Source organism: Rhea americana, unplaced genomic scaffold (genome assembly GCF_003343005.1).
Source record: "Rhea americana isolate MKP2758 unplaced genomic scaffold, rheAme1 scaffold_101, whole genome shotgun sequence".
Lineage (NCBI taxonomy): Eukaryota > Metazoa > Chordata > Aves > Rheiformes > Rheidae > Rhea > Rhea americana.
Genome location: NW_028185051.1, coordinates 993,816 through 1,012,930, shown reverse-complemented (window position 1 = coordinate 1,012,930; position 19,115 = coordinate 993,816). Strand labels below are relative to the sequence as shown.

The 19,115-nt window shown below is 34.6% G+C and overlaps 1 protein-coding gene across 9 annotated transcripts in view; it reads right to left on the bottom strand.

Annotated features, from left to right (window-relative positions):
- TTC3 (tetratricopeptide repeat domain 3) overlaps nt 1-19,115 on the bottom strand; it is a 62,672-nt gene that overhangs the window by 18,905 nt on the left and 24,652 nt on the right. For 8 of the 9 annotated variants that reach the window (XM_085304780.1, XM_085304787.1, XM_085304772.1 and 5 more), the window contains 14 exons: nt 16,168-16,234; nt 12,597-12,734; nt 11,868-11,948; nt 11,333-11,445; nt 9,436-9,562; nt 7,733-7,855; nt 7,459-7,560; nt 6,664-6,756; nt 5,865-5,929; nt 4,652-4,788; nt 3,427-3,741; nt 2,395-2,658; nt 1,891-1,937; nt 233-289 (listed from right to left, as the gene is read on the bottom strand). In XM_085304780.1, the coding sequence (XP_085160906.1) occupies nt 233-289; nt 1,891-1,937; nt 2,395-2,658; nt 3,427-3,741; nt 4,652-4,788; nt 5,865-5,929; nt 6,664-6,756; nt 7,459-7,560; nt 7,733-7,855; nt 9,436-9,562; nt 11,333-11,445; nt 11,868-11,948; nt 12,597-12,734; nt 16,168-16,234 (1,729 nt within the window). The remainder of the gene's footprint in view (nt 1-232; nt 290-1,890; nt 1,938-2,394; nt 2,659-3,426; nt 3,742-4,651; nt 4,789-5,864; nt 5,930-6,663; nt 6,757-7,458; nt 7,561-7,732; nt 7,856-9,435; nt 9,563-11,332; nt 11,446-11,867; nt 11,949-12,596; nt 12,735-16,167; nt 16,235-19,115) is intronic. The other variant, XM_085304825.1, reaches the window with a different exon arrangement.

Here is a 19,115-nt window from a genome sequence, read left to right as displayed (position 1 = left end):
TATTTCAAATTTCAAATTGTAAAATCTCTTTTACAGTGGCAAATTCTTATTGTAACAAAAAAAATAAAATTGTATTAATTGGATCTTTATGGTATTTTCTACTTCAGGGAAAACTATCTCAGGATTGAGTCTCCACAAATTATTTAGGAAAACAGCCCCTATGCATATGAACTCTTAACAGTTCCAGTAAATAAATAATTTATTTATAGTAAGCAGCTAAAACATTACTGACCCGTAAGTCTTTTGATTTTTTCTTTCTGTTTTTGTTTTTAACTTTGATACCATTAGTCTGAAACAGAAAAAAAAAAGTTACTAGGTTTTTCCATCAGAATAAAATTATGTTTCCAAAACCAGTATGTTAATTCAAAAATTTCAAAAATTATCACTCTTCTCAAAAAAGCAAGACTTACAGCATTAGGCCTACATTCCCCCCACCTGCCCCCAGCTGAAATACACAAACAGAAACAGAGCTTGCAAAGCCTTATCCATTCTGTTTTTCATTATTCTCTTCCTCAAATACACAGCACATTTAAAAGCAAGGTATTCAGTCACTATTCTGCTGCTTACTCTTTACATGAAGCAAAAATTGTRTCCATAATTAGGCAGCTGTAACACCACATAGTGCAGCTTCATGTGAGAAATGAGAAGCAAATAACTAGCAAAATAACTAGCAAAGTAACTATTCAAATTTCTACTAAGACAAGCAACAAAGGAACAAAAAAATGCATCTTCCCCTTTTAAAAGGGCTGATTATAGGTTAACTGTTACCTGCCTACCAAAAGCATAATTAATCATGAGTTTATTTTAGAAGTAGTTTTATTATGATGGCTTTAGTTTCATTCCTGGATTTCTAACAGTCATGAAACTCAAGAGGAGCAAAGGATTTCACATCCTCTTGAGACACCTATTAACTAATTAACTCTAAATATTTATTCTATATATCAGAAGTAAATCTTGGTTTTGTATGGATCAGTTAATCTGAAAACTAGAGCAATTTAAAGGAGAGTRCTCCAAACACATAATTAACTGAAAACACATAATACACTTCTGCCAGTTAAAAACCCCTATTAAGGCTCAAGATACTGAGAAGTGATTCAGAATGATGTAGTTTTTAAGCTATGGCTTTAATCTGAAAAGCATCTGCAAAAATTACAGTGAGAATGCAAAAGGCTTGTCTTGATCCCTTCAAATTTACTTGGCTTATTAGTAGAACAAATTTCTAACTCCTAATCCCACAATTTAATATCTGAAAGTAAAGTTGAGTTGCATTTGCTCTCATATGTTGCTTTGGACTGTAAAATATACAGTATGGTTAGCATTACTACAAATTATGCACATTCAAGCAAGTATCAGGCTTCAGTTCCAGTTGTTATAGTAAATATGCAGCTATGACAACTAGCAAAAGTTGGTTTGCAAGTTGGACACTTTTTTTTTTTTTTTTTTTTTTAATTCCCCAATGCTACTTTTAAAGACAACTGTTGTTATCAAGCAGTATGTAAATGCTACCCCCTTCATGCACCAGACTGCTTTTTTTGCCCCATCTGAAATCGTAGGTGTAGCGTATCACTGCATTCCCCTCCACTTTCACTACAGCTCCCTCTCATCTTCCTCCTTCAAATCCTCAAGCTAAAACGTACCTTGCTGGCTTGGATTTTCACTAAAGAGAAAATCCTAAACAAATACTTTACCGAGAAAAGTTTAGGAAAAAAGGAATTCAGTCTTCAAATGCTTGAAGAAATGGGCGGGAGGGAGGGCAAAGAGAATAAATTGTAACACTATTGCATCTGAAGATGATGTAAAATAATCTCATTCACTTTTGTACATTTTCATGAAATGCAAATACTTGTTTGTTTTTGAACTTATATCAAAATAGACATTTAGTGAACTTACTGACATATCTTCATTTTCCTGCTTCTTTAATATAATGGTAGGGTCATCTATTGAAAGAATAACAATTAAAATTATTAAAACAGAACTTACTAAAACAGAAACAGTACTTTTTCATCTAATTTGTAATAYTGAACTATGAAATGATAGTAATAATCATTATAGTCCTCCTTCATCAAACATCACCAAAGCATCTCAAAGACTACAGCTGCAGGCAGACTCTTCAACAGACTTAGAAGTAGTTATTTTGACCAGACTTATTTTAGCTGGACTGAGTAAAAGTTTGTGCACTAGTCTTGGAAAATGGGACACAAACAGTAGAATGCAGCCTTTAAAAGGACAGCTTGCCTTTTTAGACTATGCTGCATTTTGAGCAGAGGACACAGAAGATTGCATTAATGAGGTTAGTAATTGGCTGAGTTTCATTATTTTATTGAGCACATCAAGTGAAGCACACCAACAGGCAAAGTMCAGTGCTCACACAAATGAAGAGCTTTACATATTTACCCATTTTATCAAAGAATTCATCTAAAGCTTGATGAAGAAATGGATACTTTTCTCTGTTATCTTCTAAAAGCCATATAAAACAACGGGCTTTCTCCAAAGGCGCTTGTAGGAAATAATCAAGAATTTCTTTGTCTTCAGAACTAGTCATCACATAGTCCAGTTTATTACCATATTTTTCATTCCAGAATGTGGACAAAATACAAAGGTCAAGGTCTTTTAACAAATGTCCATACTGAAGGAGAAAAGTCTTTGTAGCTTTCAGGCCTAAAAAAAGAAGAAAAAAGCCAAGATCTCATTCAGGCCTCAGAGCTCATTTAGGGCTAAAAGTGTGATATTCTTCTTCAAAGATAAACAGTTTGTTCCAGATACTAAATATAAGAGAGCTAAAATACAATATGGAAAACCTATCTCACAAAATGCAAACGGAAGTTATCAAGAAGTTTATATAAAGTTTAACTTTTATTGAACAATCAATATAAAAGAGACATACATGAATTCTTTAAGGACATGGAAGTAATATAATTGATTTTTTTTTTAAATCAATCTCATCCAGATTTTTGATATCTTTGATACCTATTTTGCCTTTGTTTGTAAACAAAGTTTACATCTTCATTCAGGTATAAATTCATTAGGAAACTGCACAGCAAGCCAACACTACCAAAAATATCAAGTTAAATTACTTCAAGTTATACAGACAGCTAAATTTACATGACAAAAAAAGTATGAAGTTTTCCAGAAATAAATAATTTACACCTATTCTTATTTAAGCTTATTCCATACTTTCAAGTTTTAAAAACTCTTTTGATTCTTTTTTTATACACTGGAAAAGCCCTGCCCACATTATAATGCTTTTCTTAGTATAACTAAGGATCAAGCAAATTAAAAAAACCAAAACAAACCAAAAAACCCTTTGTTTTAGGATCTAAACCTAAGAAAGCAAGACTGGTGAGCAGGCAGGTTATCTTTTCATTTGTAAACTAAGTGATTAGGACATGTTACATTTTTCCACTGTTATTTAAACATATAACCTACCCAAATTGTTAAGATGTTTCATCCACTTGTGTAATTTGGGATCTACTTCTTCCAGCTCACTCATCACATGAATAAAAACTCTTGTTTTTACTTTGTTTTTTTTCTGGATTAAGTAACTGATAAGCTGCTCCATTATTTCATGTGATATGCTAGTAATTTTGGAATAYGACATGTAATCCTCCTCACTGATAACACACCATGAAAGCAGTTCCTTTAATAGTTTGGAAACATCACGAACAGCTGTTTTTATTTGCTCAGCATTTTGAATAATACACTGCAGGATTCGATCACCAGCATACACACACTGAACAGGACCTGCAATAGGACAAAAACAAGATTTCTTACCTTTTTACGGTTTATATTCTTTAATAGTGGTAAAGTACAGATAATATAGACTAAATTGTATTTTTTAAATTGGCTTTACCACAACACTTAAAATTGGTTAGAGATTGTAACCAACTTTCTACAGAAACTATTCTTACCATTTTAAAGTTGTGTTTGGTCAATTTTATGTTTGGTTTATACAACGAAACAACCCTTAGCTCCTTATCTCAATGCAATATTAGAAAGTTATTACCTGCAAGTAATAGTAGCTTCAAGCAATTGTCTTTACAGATTTATGTATGTGGGTTGCAGAGACAGAACTCCTCCAAGCATTACTTCCCAGTACCCAGGCATGCTTCTGAATATCCAAGCACACATGCAGAAGCAAACCTTTGTCCCAGCTTATTAATCAACAGTGGGTTTGCATGTTGAGGTATCTTTTTTTTTTTTTTTCCCTCAACTTCCCATGCTTTTACAGTTACTGCAATTTCTCCAGTTAGGAAACTGTTCTTTCTTTATCTGACCTCAGTTTTTAGTTTTTTCTGTAGCAGCATCCTAACTTTTAGGATTCAAAGCTTTTTCTAAAAAACACTTTTCAATAGGTACAGTAAAATTTGAGCCTCTGTCTCTCAGTGCTTATTCATGAATCAGTGAAAAAGAGTAAGATTTTTTTTAAAGAAACTTGAACAGCCATACATTAACAGCTTAGTTATTTATAAATTAACATTTCATTTCAGCTCTATTTTTAAGTATAAAATAAATATATAAATATTAAAAGTCTTTTTTTTAARGGGGAATTATACTCACCTTAGTGTTCTGTTATAATTTGATTTAGGACATTCAGAACATTAATTATACTACCTCATAACAACTTTTAACAATAATTTACATTTCCACATACCACTGTGACCGCTGCATTGAGATGGTTCATTTCCCATTTGGTTTTCTTCTGTTTTTTTTCTAGTAGAGTTCAGTGCATCTTCTCGTGCACATTTTCTTCGTAATTTTTTTTCTTGTTTCATTTTTAACTTCCGAAGACTGATAAAAGCAATTAAGTAGTGAGCCTAATGACAGCTGAAATAACTTGCTTAACTACTTTGGCATAATAAATTATTTTCCATTTCTTACAATATCTATAATCTTCCATTTGACTACAAAAACATAATAAAATTAGTCTTCATTCTAAAGTTATTAAGAGACCACAATTTCATTACAATTTCATAAAAATCAAGTATACTGGTGTAAGAATATCCTGGAGAATCTTGCAATTACTTTTACTCCCACTAATAATTCCTGACTTAGGACTGAGTGCCTGAAAYACTGTCAAAAGTATTTTTTTAAAAAAAAATCTTAACCTTAACATTTTATACAAAATATTAATTTTGGATTTGACTTTTTTTCTTATGAATTTATCCTCTCAGCATGGCACCTCATTACTTTTAACCTTACTTGAGCAAAAAGTAAAAACTCAGCTATGTCAAACTATACAGCATTTTTACAAGTGGTTTTTATTTACACTTTCTAAGCATTCATATAAAGTTTGTTAGATATTAAACGCTGTGGAATAATGGTGTTGAACTTACGCCAAGCAGCAATTCCTGTAAGAATAACCCTTGCAACCTCAGACTGAACATAGAGGTGATATTACTAATCTAGATGCACTCTATTTTTCACTGCATGTTTAATTAAGATGACCAATCCAGTAAAGATGAGTAACAGTCAGCCATTCTTCTAGTGTTCCAGTTAAGTAGCTTAGCACCAAATGAAGGATATTGATCAAGAGCAGAAGTAAAGAGACAGCTGATGAAGTCTATATAGCCTCCAAATCACAGTTTCGCCAAACATGTCACTTCACCGCCCACAGATACCACAATGAAAGTTGCTTTCAGGTATAAGGCCTTAAAGATGACTACAGGAGTTTATATTCAAAGGCTAACAGAAATTTATTTTATTTCAACTAATTCAAGACCATTATCTCAGAGGCAAAAGGAAKCAATAGCTTTCCAAAATATCTGTAGTATTTTAGCAATTCTTAAAAATGCATGTAATCCAATCCTAGTGAAAAATTTGTTTTCAATTTGATTCAACTCGATTTTAAATGGTAGAAAACATACCTTGAACACTGCTGTTTAATACTGGCTCTTGGAGGTTCCTTAGTTCTTGAGATTTTCTGTTCAAACTGCCAAAATAAGTAGCATCATATTGATTAAATTTAAATTACATTTTAAGCTTAATTTTAATTTTTCATATAATGAAATATTGACATACTCAATTAATGTTTAGGAAAAAATAAAAATAATAGTAAAAAACAGATAATGCAGCCTTGTAGGCTAATTAAGCCTTATGAAGGTCTACCTAACAGTAGCTTCCACTACCACAACTTGGACTGTAGCAACACATCTTTATCCCCAGAAAATGCAGGTTGAAAGAGAACACAAAGTCAGGAAGAACAGGAGGCCATTTTTGCTTTACTGGCAGGCAGGAAGCAAACTTTGTAATYGCTTTTTGTCTCTCACAGACCAGCACTGCTCAAGGAAGAAGAATCCATCTTCCAAGTGACTTTGCAGAGGGTAAGAGCATTGTCCTAGCAGACTTATTTAGCACAGGTGATTAGATCGAATTTAAACTAACCAAGTTCTTTCTATGTTGTGCATACTAAATATAAAATAAAGCTGCAGTTCCCAGCGAGGAGAGCTCTCCTATTTAACTGTAAAGGAGCTAGCAATACCATGAGGTAACACCTATTCCACCAGGCTAAAGAACAGTTCAAGTTTCTAAATAATATTCAGATTCTGTAATGAAGACAGCATATTACTTATGAGTTCATAGTTAAAGTCAAGACTAGAATGCATCTACTCTACCAGGCAAATATTTTAAAGATGATACTCATATTTCTTATTAATATTTACTTACTTCACATTTTATCAGACCAGAAGAATTGAAAATAACTATTTTTGAAATAAGGCCTGTACAATCAGGAGTGAAACATAACTCTTGAAGAAAATCCTGTAGGAAAAAATGAGTTACACAAAGAAGACATTTAATTCATACAAATTCTGTGTTCTTATACAGATTACAGTTACTTAATTTGAGGTGATCAAGGTAGTTAGAGCTAGCATGAGCCTCAAATCTCACTAGATGAGGAAAGCAAGTCCTAGGAAAGAGAGTAAGGACTGCAAATCATAAAGGTCCTGTATCTGTGGCATATACACCTTATTCTGAAAGCTATAGCAAAGCCCTCTCTCTCCAACTTTAGGTTTAAGAGTCAACATTAGGAATATTAGTTTATCAATTCATAATCCCCCTAGATTTCCCTTAATACTATACTGGTTGTCAAAACTGTCTTTTGCAAAACTCTTTAGGTGCACTGAATTTCAAACTGTTGCTTCAACAGCAAGAGTGTGGAAGGAATCAAACTTCCATATGGGAGGAAATGAATGATGCAAGAAAAAACAGCTAAATGTGGTAAGCCTTCACACAGAGAGGCCTTTCTTCTGTAGAAAGCTGTAGGTGTTACCCACACTTGCACATTAATACAAGTTTGCAAGACTCTCTACTTCCCTGCCTCTCCTCCCACCAAAAAGAAATAGTAATCACTTCAGTATGGGTAGAACATCAKGCTGCAGCTCTTAACTCAAACATCTGAATGATAAAATCCATACTGGAAAAAGAAGGAATAAAATGCTTCTCCTGTGACACAGATCTTACCTTATCGTTTCTATCACTGTATTTTGTAGTTTTCAATTTTTTCCAACAGCTGATATGAAACTCCACTTTACACTGCTGACAGCAAGCAATACGTATAAAGCCCTAAAATTAGGAATTTAGCATTAGGAATTTAGAAAATACTATTAGAAAATAGTACACAATTTAAAAGATATGTTAGAACTGTGTTTTCCAAATAGCCCTCTAATATGAAAGAGGGCAGAAAATACGCAAACAAGAAGTTTTATTTTCCAAACTCTTTCAAACCAAAATTTACCTTAAAGTCTGGGTCTGTAAAAAATATTTGGATTTTAGAGTGGCCATGGCATTGCTGGTAACGACAAACTGCATCTGGTTTTGGAGGGAATTTGCATTCCTCAAGACACTTCTTCAATATTAACTACAAAATACAAAATGATGTAAGACAAATTACACACAAACCAAGAAAAGATCCAACACCTACTTATAAGCTTTTAAGAAATTCTGGAGTAAAAGAGACATTGTTTTTTCACCAGTAGACAACTAATACCAAGAAAACAACTCTTTTCTAATGAAAGTTACAGAATCTTGCCTTTTTATGCCAAAATATTCAAAAACCTGTTTGAACCACTGCCAGCTAAGTATGTATAGCTTCCTCGCATGGAGTTTTATCAGACTAAAGTTGTACATGCTTAACAACTCTAAGCAAATAATGATAGAGAAAGGTCTCTATTACCAAAAATGATGGGCCAGATCATTCGGACACCACAACTAGAACAGTGTTTCTGTTCATTCCTGACACTTTCCAGAATTTCAGGAGTGTCTCATCTGGGTTACTGTACCAAGTACATACACAAAGACAGTTCAGATCTAGCCCTGCACTAGAGCTTGTAAATTCTCCCAGAATAAAAAGTATGAAGTAAAGACATCAGAATGGCTTTATGTAAAGACATCCCAAATCTCACAGGACTGACACTAAGCCCATATGAATAAATTAGACACAATTACAGTATTGCAGATAGCTGCACCCCACTCTCCATCAGCCCCAAACTATCCATATATAGGCCAGTGTCTATACAGCGTCAACTTGGGGGTCTAACAGAAATTATTAGGGTAGACACACAATTATGGAAGAGCAGCACTATTGCTTCCACAACAAAACAGACAAAAGACATAGCCATGTTCATACACTGAACAACGTAGCAAGCTCTGCTGTGTCAGACTAGCTCTCTGAAGAGAGCAGCTCATATGCCTTGTCTTTTATGGCATGAGTTTATCTGAAAACTCTTCACAGCTTAACATACTATAATTGAGTCACTGTTAAAGAAAAAACAAAACAAAACAAAGAGAAAAGAAAACTGTTCAGCATGAAAAAGAGTAACGTGTAACGTCAGAACCACAAGTTAGAATTTTCAAGTCAAACGAGGAATTTTATCATAAAACTCCCACTGCATTTCCCCAAAACTATACAGTTAAATTCCCCTGTTTGGTTTTAATTATAGCATCACTATTGTTATTTTCAACTTCCCATTCTCACTTACTCCAATTCTATTCAGATCTCTCTACCGTTATATTGTATATTGTGTTCACATCTATTTGAAGTTTRATGACATGCAACTAAAAAATTAACTCATAATGAGTGACTTGTAAGAGCAGATTGGAACTATGTTATTACATAAATATATCTAAGCATAAACACTTACACAGACACCTTGCGTTGCAACTGGGTTGCTTCCCAGCACACACATGCACGCACACTCCATCCCCACAAAGACCAGGCGCTGGGATTAAGAACACTCTAGACAGCGAGCAACACCRCTTGTAGCAGCTGTTCCACACTGAAAACTCCCTTTTACTCCTCTTTCACMTTCTTTAGCCTTGGTAAAGGGTGTGTGTGGTGGGGGAACCTAAGGATTCACACTACAGATCTTGGCAAAATACACTAAATTTTTAACACACACGGGAAGGCTCTGTTTAAGGGAACAGCATTTGTTAATGTACCTGTAAATTCTCTGTTCGTGTCTCTTCAATGACCTTAGATGTWGTGGGCCACGTTAATACTCCAGGTACAATCTTATGATTAACCATTGTTTGCGATTTTATAAACTGATCCAGCGCTTCTGCAAATCTAAAGTTTAAAACAGATACAARATGTTCAGAATATATATCAATAACTCTTCTAAATGGCATGTAATACTTCCATGATTCATTTTCTGATCCAAGAAAAAAAGCTGTAAGAGTATATAGAAAGGAAGAGCATCTGGTTCATTAAGTTATCTTGATAAGAACTATTCAGTATAATAAAAACAACAAATAATAAGGGAAGGGATAAATGTAACACAGACATACAAATCTAACCAGCAGGCAAAAACGGAGACAGTAGTGAAGACCAGAACTTTTCAGCCACTGACTGATGGGCCATTAAGAAAACTACACAGGCGTAGCCTTGAAGAAGATCAATCTGAACTTTGTAACCAAAAAGAAGGGGGGAAACATAATTACCATCAGTATTATGGAAAATTTGAGAGGGCTTTGGGGACTATGTAAAACTTATTATGGGTCAAAGGGAAGGGTCAAAGATGGAAAAAGGAAAGGCGCAAGATGAASCAGGGAGGAATAAGTGAGGGAGAAAGAGGAGACAGGGATAATGGGGCTGATGACATTCAAGCAAGCTAGTGGTCAGTACGCTTGTCTGACTAAGCACCACATGTGTTCACCACGATCTATCTTCTTTTTAAATCCTTTGCTTAATTTATTTTTTTGTGTGTAATCTCACTCTCTATTCTCATGTGTAAATGCTGCAAGGTCTAAGTGCAAGTGACAGGAGAAAAGGTCACAGGTCTCAGGGCCTGTAGTTCTAAGCACTAACAACTGCTATGCAAGAGACATCCAGGTGGCCAGCAACAGGGGAAGGGACTACAAACCAAAGGGCTTATATGCCTGAGTGTTAGTAGCTGGAGGGACCACAGGTCATAGAGCTTATAGGAGCCAACAACTGGAAGGATTGTACATTTATATATTTGTGTATTGAAAGGTCTACGTGCCAGCAATTCAAAGAGAGATCATGATTCACAGACCCTGTGAGTATGTGTCAGCAGCTGGAGAGGCCAGGGTGCTATGTGCAAGTGTGAGAGGCTTAAATAGCAGCAACTGGAAAAACCTGGGAGTGTTTATTTTCCCCCAGTAAATTTAATACTGTGTGCATGTGTGATCCACTAGCAAACTTCAAAGTGGACCAGCCAGTGAGCAGGATGAGACCTGAACCTGGAAAGACTTGAGGTATGAGCTGGTGGCTCGGAAAGAGGCCCAGCRTCTAGGCATGGATACTAGGCAGACTGTGCTGGTATTCAAGGGATCCATGAATGTGCTTGTCAATCTGGAAAGTGAGAGCATGCATGTTTTCAATAGTGAACTTCAATCCTGATCAGTCAGAGAGAAGGAACAGGACCCTGCTATGTGTACTTATGTTTGACATTAATTCTGGTAGTGCTATAGGTGAGTGCCACTCTGTGGTAGTCTGTGTGGCCAGCTGTGTGAAGTGTCCTGCATGCGTATATGTGCCATCCCTCTCTGGGACATGTGCTCAGCCTTGCTACTGGCCAAAATTACAAAACAGGAACAACAGCCACATCAATCAGACTGGGGCAGACAGAGCTCCTGGGCCTTAGAGCACACCCAGCTAGACTGCAGCAGCCAGGAAGGAGGAATCCCCGTGTCTTAAGAGTTTGCTGGATTCAGTGGCTTCCTTAACAGTAACAAATTTAAAGTTGTAACAAGTCAGTCTGATATATATGATATGATGATAAGTCGGTGCTTAATAAAGAATAATTAAAAAACATACCCATGACCTCTCGAATATAATTCTGCATCAAATATTGAAGTTTTATATTATACTAACCTGTTTTGTCTGAGGTACACTCTTCCAATTCCATAGTATGCCAAACAATCAAATCTTTCTTCCTGGTACTGTTCTATTATTTTGTTAAATTGGTCTTCAGCCTTTGTTAATTCCTTTAAAATAATTTTAAGGAAAAATATGTGACATTTATGCAAAAGATTTTCATTTTTCTTCTCTTTTTCCCTCCAGCAAATCAGTAAATTCAGTATGCCCTATTCTATGAACAGTAAAGTCCTATGAACAGTAAAGTGCAATTAAGAAAYAATGTGTTCATATACAATGGTTCTCTTTTCTTTAAAGGAAACTTATTCTGTAAACATAGGTTCCCCAAAATAATGAAATGAAATGATTGAGCTTGTTGCGCTACAGAAGCCTGGACATTTTTGAACATGTTGTCATATACTGAATATTTTTAAACAACACAGAGAAAAAAAAAAGTCTTCAGTGCCAGTGTTTTCCACAACCAAAAGCACTTTTTTTTTGAATAAAAACATAAAATTTTGAATAAAGATAATATARTTGTTTAATGCCATACCTCAGGCTGTCCTATTCCAAGAAGAGCAGTAGCATGTCCATAGATGATTACAACATAATTAATAACACGAAGATTCAGTTGCTGCAAACAGAGTCATATTATAGCATGGCATGCACAGAAACACTATGCCAATAACTAGAACATTACTATCTAGCATGAATTGAAGATCTTCACTACAATAGAGATAAGAAAGTCTTATATCACCCTATTTATCAAAGCCTCTAAACAGATCAGTGTTACAATTTGCACAAAAAGTGAAGGTTAACAAATCTGATCTTTTCTGATGGCCTTATGGTCCTTTGGCCACCCCATATATTTCAATGTAACACATTCTGAAATTTCTGCTTTTAGAAATGCTTTTATTGGGCCTTAGTATGTTGACTTCATAACATAGTGCATCTCTGCTAGACTAAAATACTCCATTTCTCAAGTTTATGTTCAGAAGTGAGCAGATTCTACTTAAAAAAAAAAAGAAAAGAAAGAAAGAAAACACGCACCCTCATGCAGATATGCACATATACATAGTCAGACAGAGCTAAAACTACAAGATAGTATTTGTAGGAAATCTACAATAACAAACAAATTAGTGGCCTAGATGTAGGCACACAAAAATTCAGTGTTTTCTATCAAGGAGTCAAGACTATTCAGGGGAAGGGAAAGACTGAAACACAGTACTGAAAGCCTAAAGCTCAATTGCCCCTAATAAATAGCTTATTCTCCTTAATTTACCTTTAATTCTGAAGGATTTAGAATGCTCAACAATTGTGAAAAGGCCTGTTCAGCGCTGTGACACTTCTGGTCCATCAAGGCTGTATAACCATCACGAACAAGAGATTTCAACTTTTCTGGCAACATAGTTAAATCTACCTAAAATATTTAAGAAAGTGGTTAAGTCTAAAAAGCAAGCACTCCTTTCTCTTTCAAATGAAAGAAGTTGTTTACTTAAACATTTATCCATTAAACAACTGTCAAAATTCTCTATTTTCTACAGTTTTATTATAATCCCACTTTTCTAAGTACGGTTGAATAGCAACAGTCACTGTAAGCAGACCTCTTGAGACCCCAATCTTTTCTTAAAGCAGCAAGTCAGATAAACACTTTTTAAAAAATGTCAGATTCACATTCTAACAGTTTATATTTTCCACAGACTTACTGCAGTCAATCTCTTAAAATCTAGTTTTTGTTCTAAATCTCCACCTCCTTCTCTTCAAGCAAGTGTCATAAGTTTAGTCCAAACATCATCATATTACCTCTCCTATCTTAAAAAAACAAACAATAAAAAAAAAAAAAACCCTTAGTTTTTGTCACTTTCTACATGCCAACTTGTGTAAATTTTTTTTTTTTAAATCTGAAAGTTATTTCGTCCTGTCTACACTTTCTCTCCATCTACATTTATAATTAATGCTCAAATGTATCAGAATTCATTAAGCTGTCATCCTTTCACTACAGGTGTTTCTTGAAATTAGCAGAACGTTCCACCGGTGAGGGTAGTTCCAGGCAGGCAGTTTCCGAATTAAAAACTTTTTTCCCTTGATTTGTTAAAACACTAAAATAAAGTTAGTTTTGGGAAGCAGATCATTGTGCTAGGGTAGAAGCACTTAAGCTGTTTAAGAGGCTCCCCCATCATTTATTTCTGCAGTCAGAAGCAAAACCAAACAAGAACAAAAAGGTCAACCTGTGCCACCACCACCCTTCTTTAAATTTTAATACCTTAACATCTGAGCTTATTTTTTCACTGGGATTCTAAAGACAGGATTGTGGGTAAGGAAGAAAGTAAGTGGGAAGTTTCTAGAAGAATGGGACATACGAACTTTTCAAYTGTCTGATTTTTCTAATGTTGTACTTAACTGTATTCCTATGAGCTGAATTAGGATTTCGATATACTAAATTTAATGCATGTCTAGAACACTAGAAAATAGCAACAGATGCCCTTTTAGTGTCAAATCACATAAATGTTCTATTTTAACATAATCAGTATTTTAAGTTTTTAAAATGGAAAAAACTCTAATGCAAAATGCTATGACGTATACTGTAGTCAAGGCCTTTACACAGATAATACATTTTTGAGCGTCCCAACATWCAACTAGCAACAGAATAAAATTAGTATGCAAAGTAACATGGATGCCACTGTGTAAAACAGAATCTTTTTGTGCCACAGCTATATAAAAGATATTGCATTTAATGGCATACCTGCAACAGCTTAACTTACCCTAACCCAGTCATCACTATAACCTAGTCAGAATTACTTTACTACACTCTAGCTATTTTTGTATTTTCAGTTTCTTTCTGTACTTTCTTGAGCATTTATGAATCATATTTCGATTTCATGCTGTGGTCTGGTCATAGAGGACAAAGCATTACATAAGACGACATCTATGGTCCTATCAAGGTTACGCTTATTAACAGAAGTGGCAAGGACAACAGAAACTACAAGTAGGTACAGAAAAGACCAAATTGCAGAAATAAATTTATGACACAATAATTAAGACTTACTTTTTGATTTTTCAGAGGTAAGGTAACACTGTCAGAGCACAAAGTTATAGAACAGGAGAACAATAAGATAATRTGCTAATACAGCTGATTCAGCTGACTAAAAATACTACTTTTGACATTACTGCTGCATTAATCTTATTTTTATAAGGATTCCTAGGAAGCAAGAAGTTTGAGTGAAGGTAGAATACACGTCTTCTCTTGAATCTGGTTTTGTCTTATGAGGTAATAAAAAAAAAGAATAGTAAATTCTGGTATCTGCTTCTCCAAATTAAAAAAGTGCAAAGAACTTTTTAAATTACATACAGCCTTATGAATTCATTCCAGAGCTTCAGGATACTCATTAATTGTTGCTGATGAGAATTAAGATGGAGAATTTTCAACTTGCCAGTTTTATTGGGTTCTAAGCAGCCATTCAACAAAATGTTCTGTGATTATTTCCAAACATATGGATCAAAGGAAGACACGTTTAGAGGAAACTCTGGAAAGGGAACTATACATCCCTGAATGATTCCCAGTCATTTTTTATAGTTTTGTCTTACAAATTGGGATACAAGAGAGCTACATTACTCATTCACACCTCTAACTAAATGTTATTCTGTGACTACATAGGAAATCAGTGAAACAAAATTCAGTAAGAGTTCTTAGGGAAAGCGAAGGTGACTTCATTGTACAAAACTGCTAAGTTGATTTTACTTATCCATATTCACACACTTGCTTACATACAAAGAAAAAATGTTCAAGTGGTCTAGACAGGATGACTTTGGTGTGACACAGGATGCTGGCTATTGAGTTCACAGCATCTCTGGGGTCTATTTTGACTGGCAATGATAAATGAATTTTGGACTTGCCTCGCACACCGTTAGCAGTGGGTGCTGTTTTGGATCTTTTTCCTCTTTACTTTATCTTGCTACTGATAAGTCTTTGACTAAATTCCTTAATTTCTCTGTTCTAGTTTTCCTTTTCTGAGTATTTCGTGGCTTCAGTTTTGCTCTCCACATTCTTGACATCTTTAAGTCAGTTTTTCTCACCTCTTCATTTGAATGAAACCACACACACAATACCCTGTGGCAACTGACACTTACCTCCCTTTTTAGTATCGCTGTCATTTTCGCTGGTGTTCATACATATGCATTTTCATTCATACTTCATTCAAAATAAACTTAATGTCTATGTAACAATTTCTGCAACTAAACCACCTCTGCATAGGAACAATTTTTTTTTGAACGGAAAAAACAGTTTGATCTGAGATCAACTAATGGCCTGAGTTAACTGTGCAGTGTTAACACATAGTTTATGGTTATTAAACAAGCAGATGCATAAAATCCTAATCACCTCAATATAAAGCACATAGATTCAATACATAATTAGTGARGTTGTAATTATATATGCATTAAGAAGTAATTCTGGAGAAAATTAATGAAATCTCATAGACTTCCTGAAGTCCAATAAAAGTGATCTTGCTCTATTTCTCCATGATCACTACAATAGATTTTCTTTCCCCTAGGCAGATCTTTAATTTCACAAAGCTTTTTGGCACACACCATCATTGAAATCGCTATCCTTTCTGTCAAATTTAGATTTTCTTTTTTTTTTGGAGGAAGGGGCAGAGAGAGTGAGAGAGAGGGAAAGAGGAAAAGAAGAAACGCAAAGAGAACTACAAGCAAGGAGACAATGGAATCACATAAGCTTTGTTTCCTGACAAAAACCAGGACAAATATGAAGTGGTAGGTTTTAGTGCTATCGTCCAAGATAAGGATGAGATTAAGGCCCAAGCTAAGGTCTTACACTAACCAATTCCCACAGTTACCTGTTGCATAGTACAAAAGAGTTTATCGTGGATGGTTTTAGACTCTATCTTCAAATCAAGGTGATCTCTACAAATAAAAGGACAATGGTATCATAAACTTGTAGATGTACTTTATACGTAATCTAATTTTCAAGAAATAGAGAAATATCTGTGCTTATCATCACACAAAATTCACCTGTATGCTAAAAATTATCAAGGTAGCATCTTTTCACCATAGCGATAACCACCATTGTAAAACCTTCACGAATTATGAAACGGTTCAACCTTTTGGCCTGGGAATCACTACAGCTTCAGAGGAATTGAGGTCCTCTCAATCTTTGTCTACCCTCTGCACCTCATTCTGAGCTGATTCACTCTTACTGAGGAGTGTGATGGCTGACTAGAGAACTTTGGTGTACAGACTTCCCTATACCAATGGCAGCAGTGCAAGATGGCAGTTTTCAGCTGCTTTGAAAAGGATTTGTTCATATACTGAATTCTAACGATTCTTTCTCACCAGCGAAAGTGAAAGGAGAAACAAAGCTGTGGCAACCCAGTTAATTGACACTAATAACCTCTCTTGTGGCAAAGTTTCATTTCCTAGCTACAGTAGCATTCAGAAAAGATTATGAAAAAACAAAAAAGAACTAAACTGCAATAAATAAATATTTAAAAAGGCTAGTTTTTGTGGTCATGCACAAATTAGGACTGGAGACAATTGGGTTCAGCTCCCAGGCTTCCTATAGGCTTAGCCTCTTCTACACAAGAAATCTACACTTTTTTAAAAAATCTCACTTAATAGAAACTTGCATCAGCTTCCCTATTTCAGTGTGAACAGCTTAGTTTGCTCTGTCCCACATTTGTTTTTAATCATCCTAAACACAACTGAAAAACACTAACTGAAAAAGCATACAAGTAACAAAGTATAGTCAGAGCTTAATTGGTCTAATTCCACAATCCTGATTAAAACACTGGAAGCTTCCACCTCTGCATGGCCTTAAGCAATATATCATCATTTGCCTCAGTTCCTTACAAAAAAAGCCAGTTAAGGAAGGAAGAACTATATACTGCTATTTAACAGATCAGAAATTCTTTGGCAAAGGCTATCATAYACAAATGTAGCACCTTCCTCAACCTTGTTCAGATCACGCTGGCCCTAGTATCACATGAAATTCTTCTTGCATTAAACTTTTAAAAAAAATTTATGACTGATGGGAATATGCATTTTTAGTTAAAATTCACAGTACTTTTTATCTTAACTAATTTAATATTGGCCCAAACCAGGAAATGTACACATATGTACAAGTCAAAACTTAAGTCCCACAAAAGAACTAAAGGACTTTAACTAAAAGCTCATTTTCAGTATTAATTCGAGACCAACACGGTTCAATCTCCTTTTTTTTTATTTTTAGTAAAGTATCAAAATTTAAAAACATTTTGTTTGGTATATGGAGTAGAACAAGTACAGAGAGGCCTTGAACATAAGATAGAGCTAGAATTATGCTGTGGTGTAAGTCTCAATGTAACAATTAGAACAAGGTTCACATTATTTTTTGTTGCAAAGTTTTCACATTTACTGTTATGGCTATAATAGTGCAGATTGCTTTTGGGTAACATTTTTTTTAAAGAGGTATTATTAATAGTATGCTTTTGTTTACTAAAATTCAATTGACCTTTGGAAAACATTTAGTTTTTAAATAATAATTCAGTCTCTCCATGAAAATTGAGTATTATGAAATCTAACCAACTATATTCAATTTAATCAGCTATTTTAACATGAACAATATCCTGAGGAGAATATAAACAATGTGAATGTATACTAGAGTATGTTAGATTTTAAATAAAAAGTGCTTATCAATTTTCAGTTACACTTCATTCAGACCAATTTCCCCGACTTCCTCTTTCACAATTTAAAAAAGGTTGCTTCATCCGCAAGAATAACTCTTGCATCCTGCCAACAATTCTTCCAACTGCTTTAACAACTTCAGTGGAAATAGAGCCTACAGTAAAAAATAAGATATATTCGTCCTATTCTCATACTCTTGCTATTTGTTACTGGCTACTGTCAGAAAGAACTACTAGGTTGAAGAAAAAGAATAGTTCCTGTATTACAGAGGTGAAAATCATTAAGTTATTACTAATGTAAACTGCTTAACAAAGACTAAATTCTACTATCTACTTTTCCTACAGAGCCTCTTCTCTTCCAAAGGGAATCTGAATTTCCAACTTTGATTATGTAGCTTGTCATCCTAGCAGGAAAAAAAAAAACTTCAGTATACAGGCACCATAGCCTTGGTGGCATTTGCAGAGAGGTCCATCTTCTCACTAGCATTAYTGTTCCAACTTAAGATCCGCAGTAATATAGGCACATTTCAATAATGCATTTGGCTAAACCCTGAGAAGAATTCCCAGAAGAACTTGCTTAATGCACATTGCATACCAGACACATACCAGAAATCTTTATTTGTTCATATTCTCTTTCCTGTCTTGTACCTTAAGGTTTTTAGGTAGTCTAGGAGATACCTTGGAAAAATACGATGTGTCTATCAATTTGTATTCACTATTAATAYTGCTACTACTTTTCCACTTTCGATAGTTCACAAAATGCAGAATCGAATTTTAAAAAGTAGCAAACTCTTATTATTTGCATATAGATTTTAAGAAAAAAAAAACTTTTCTGTGCATATTTATAGAAGTGCTGGTCATCTTAGAAATGTTAGAGAGACTACTAAAACAAAACAAAAAATAAAAAACTTAAAGAAAGCACATTTAGTAATGAGATCATCTAATTCAAAAATTAACTGCTCAGATCCCACCAACAATGGAAGCGGAGAAGATGAAACGCCACCATGGCGGTGAAATTAGTTTCTCATTTTGTGCCTGGTTTTGCCAGGCCTACAGGCAAGAGAAAGAACAGGCTTCCATACCAGGATCTCCTACATTCCTCACCTCTTAAAGTTAGAAAATAC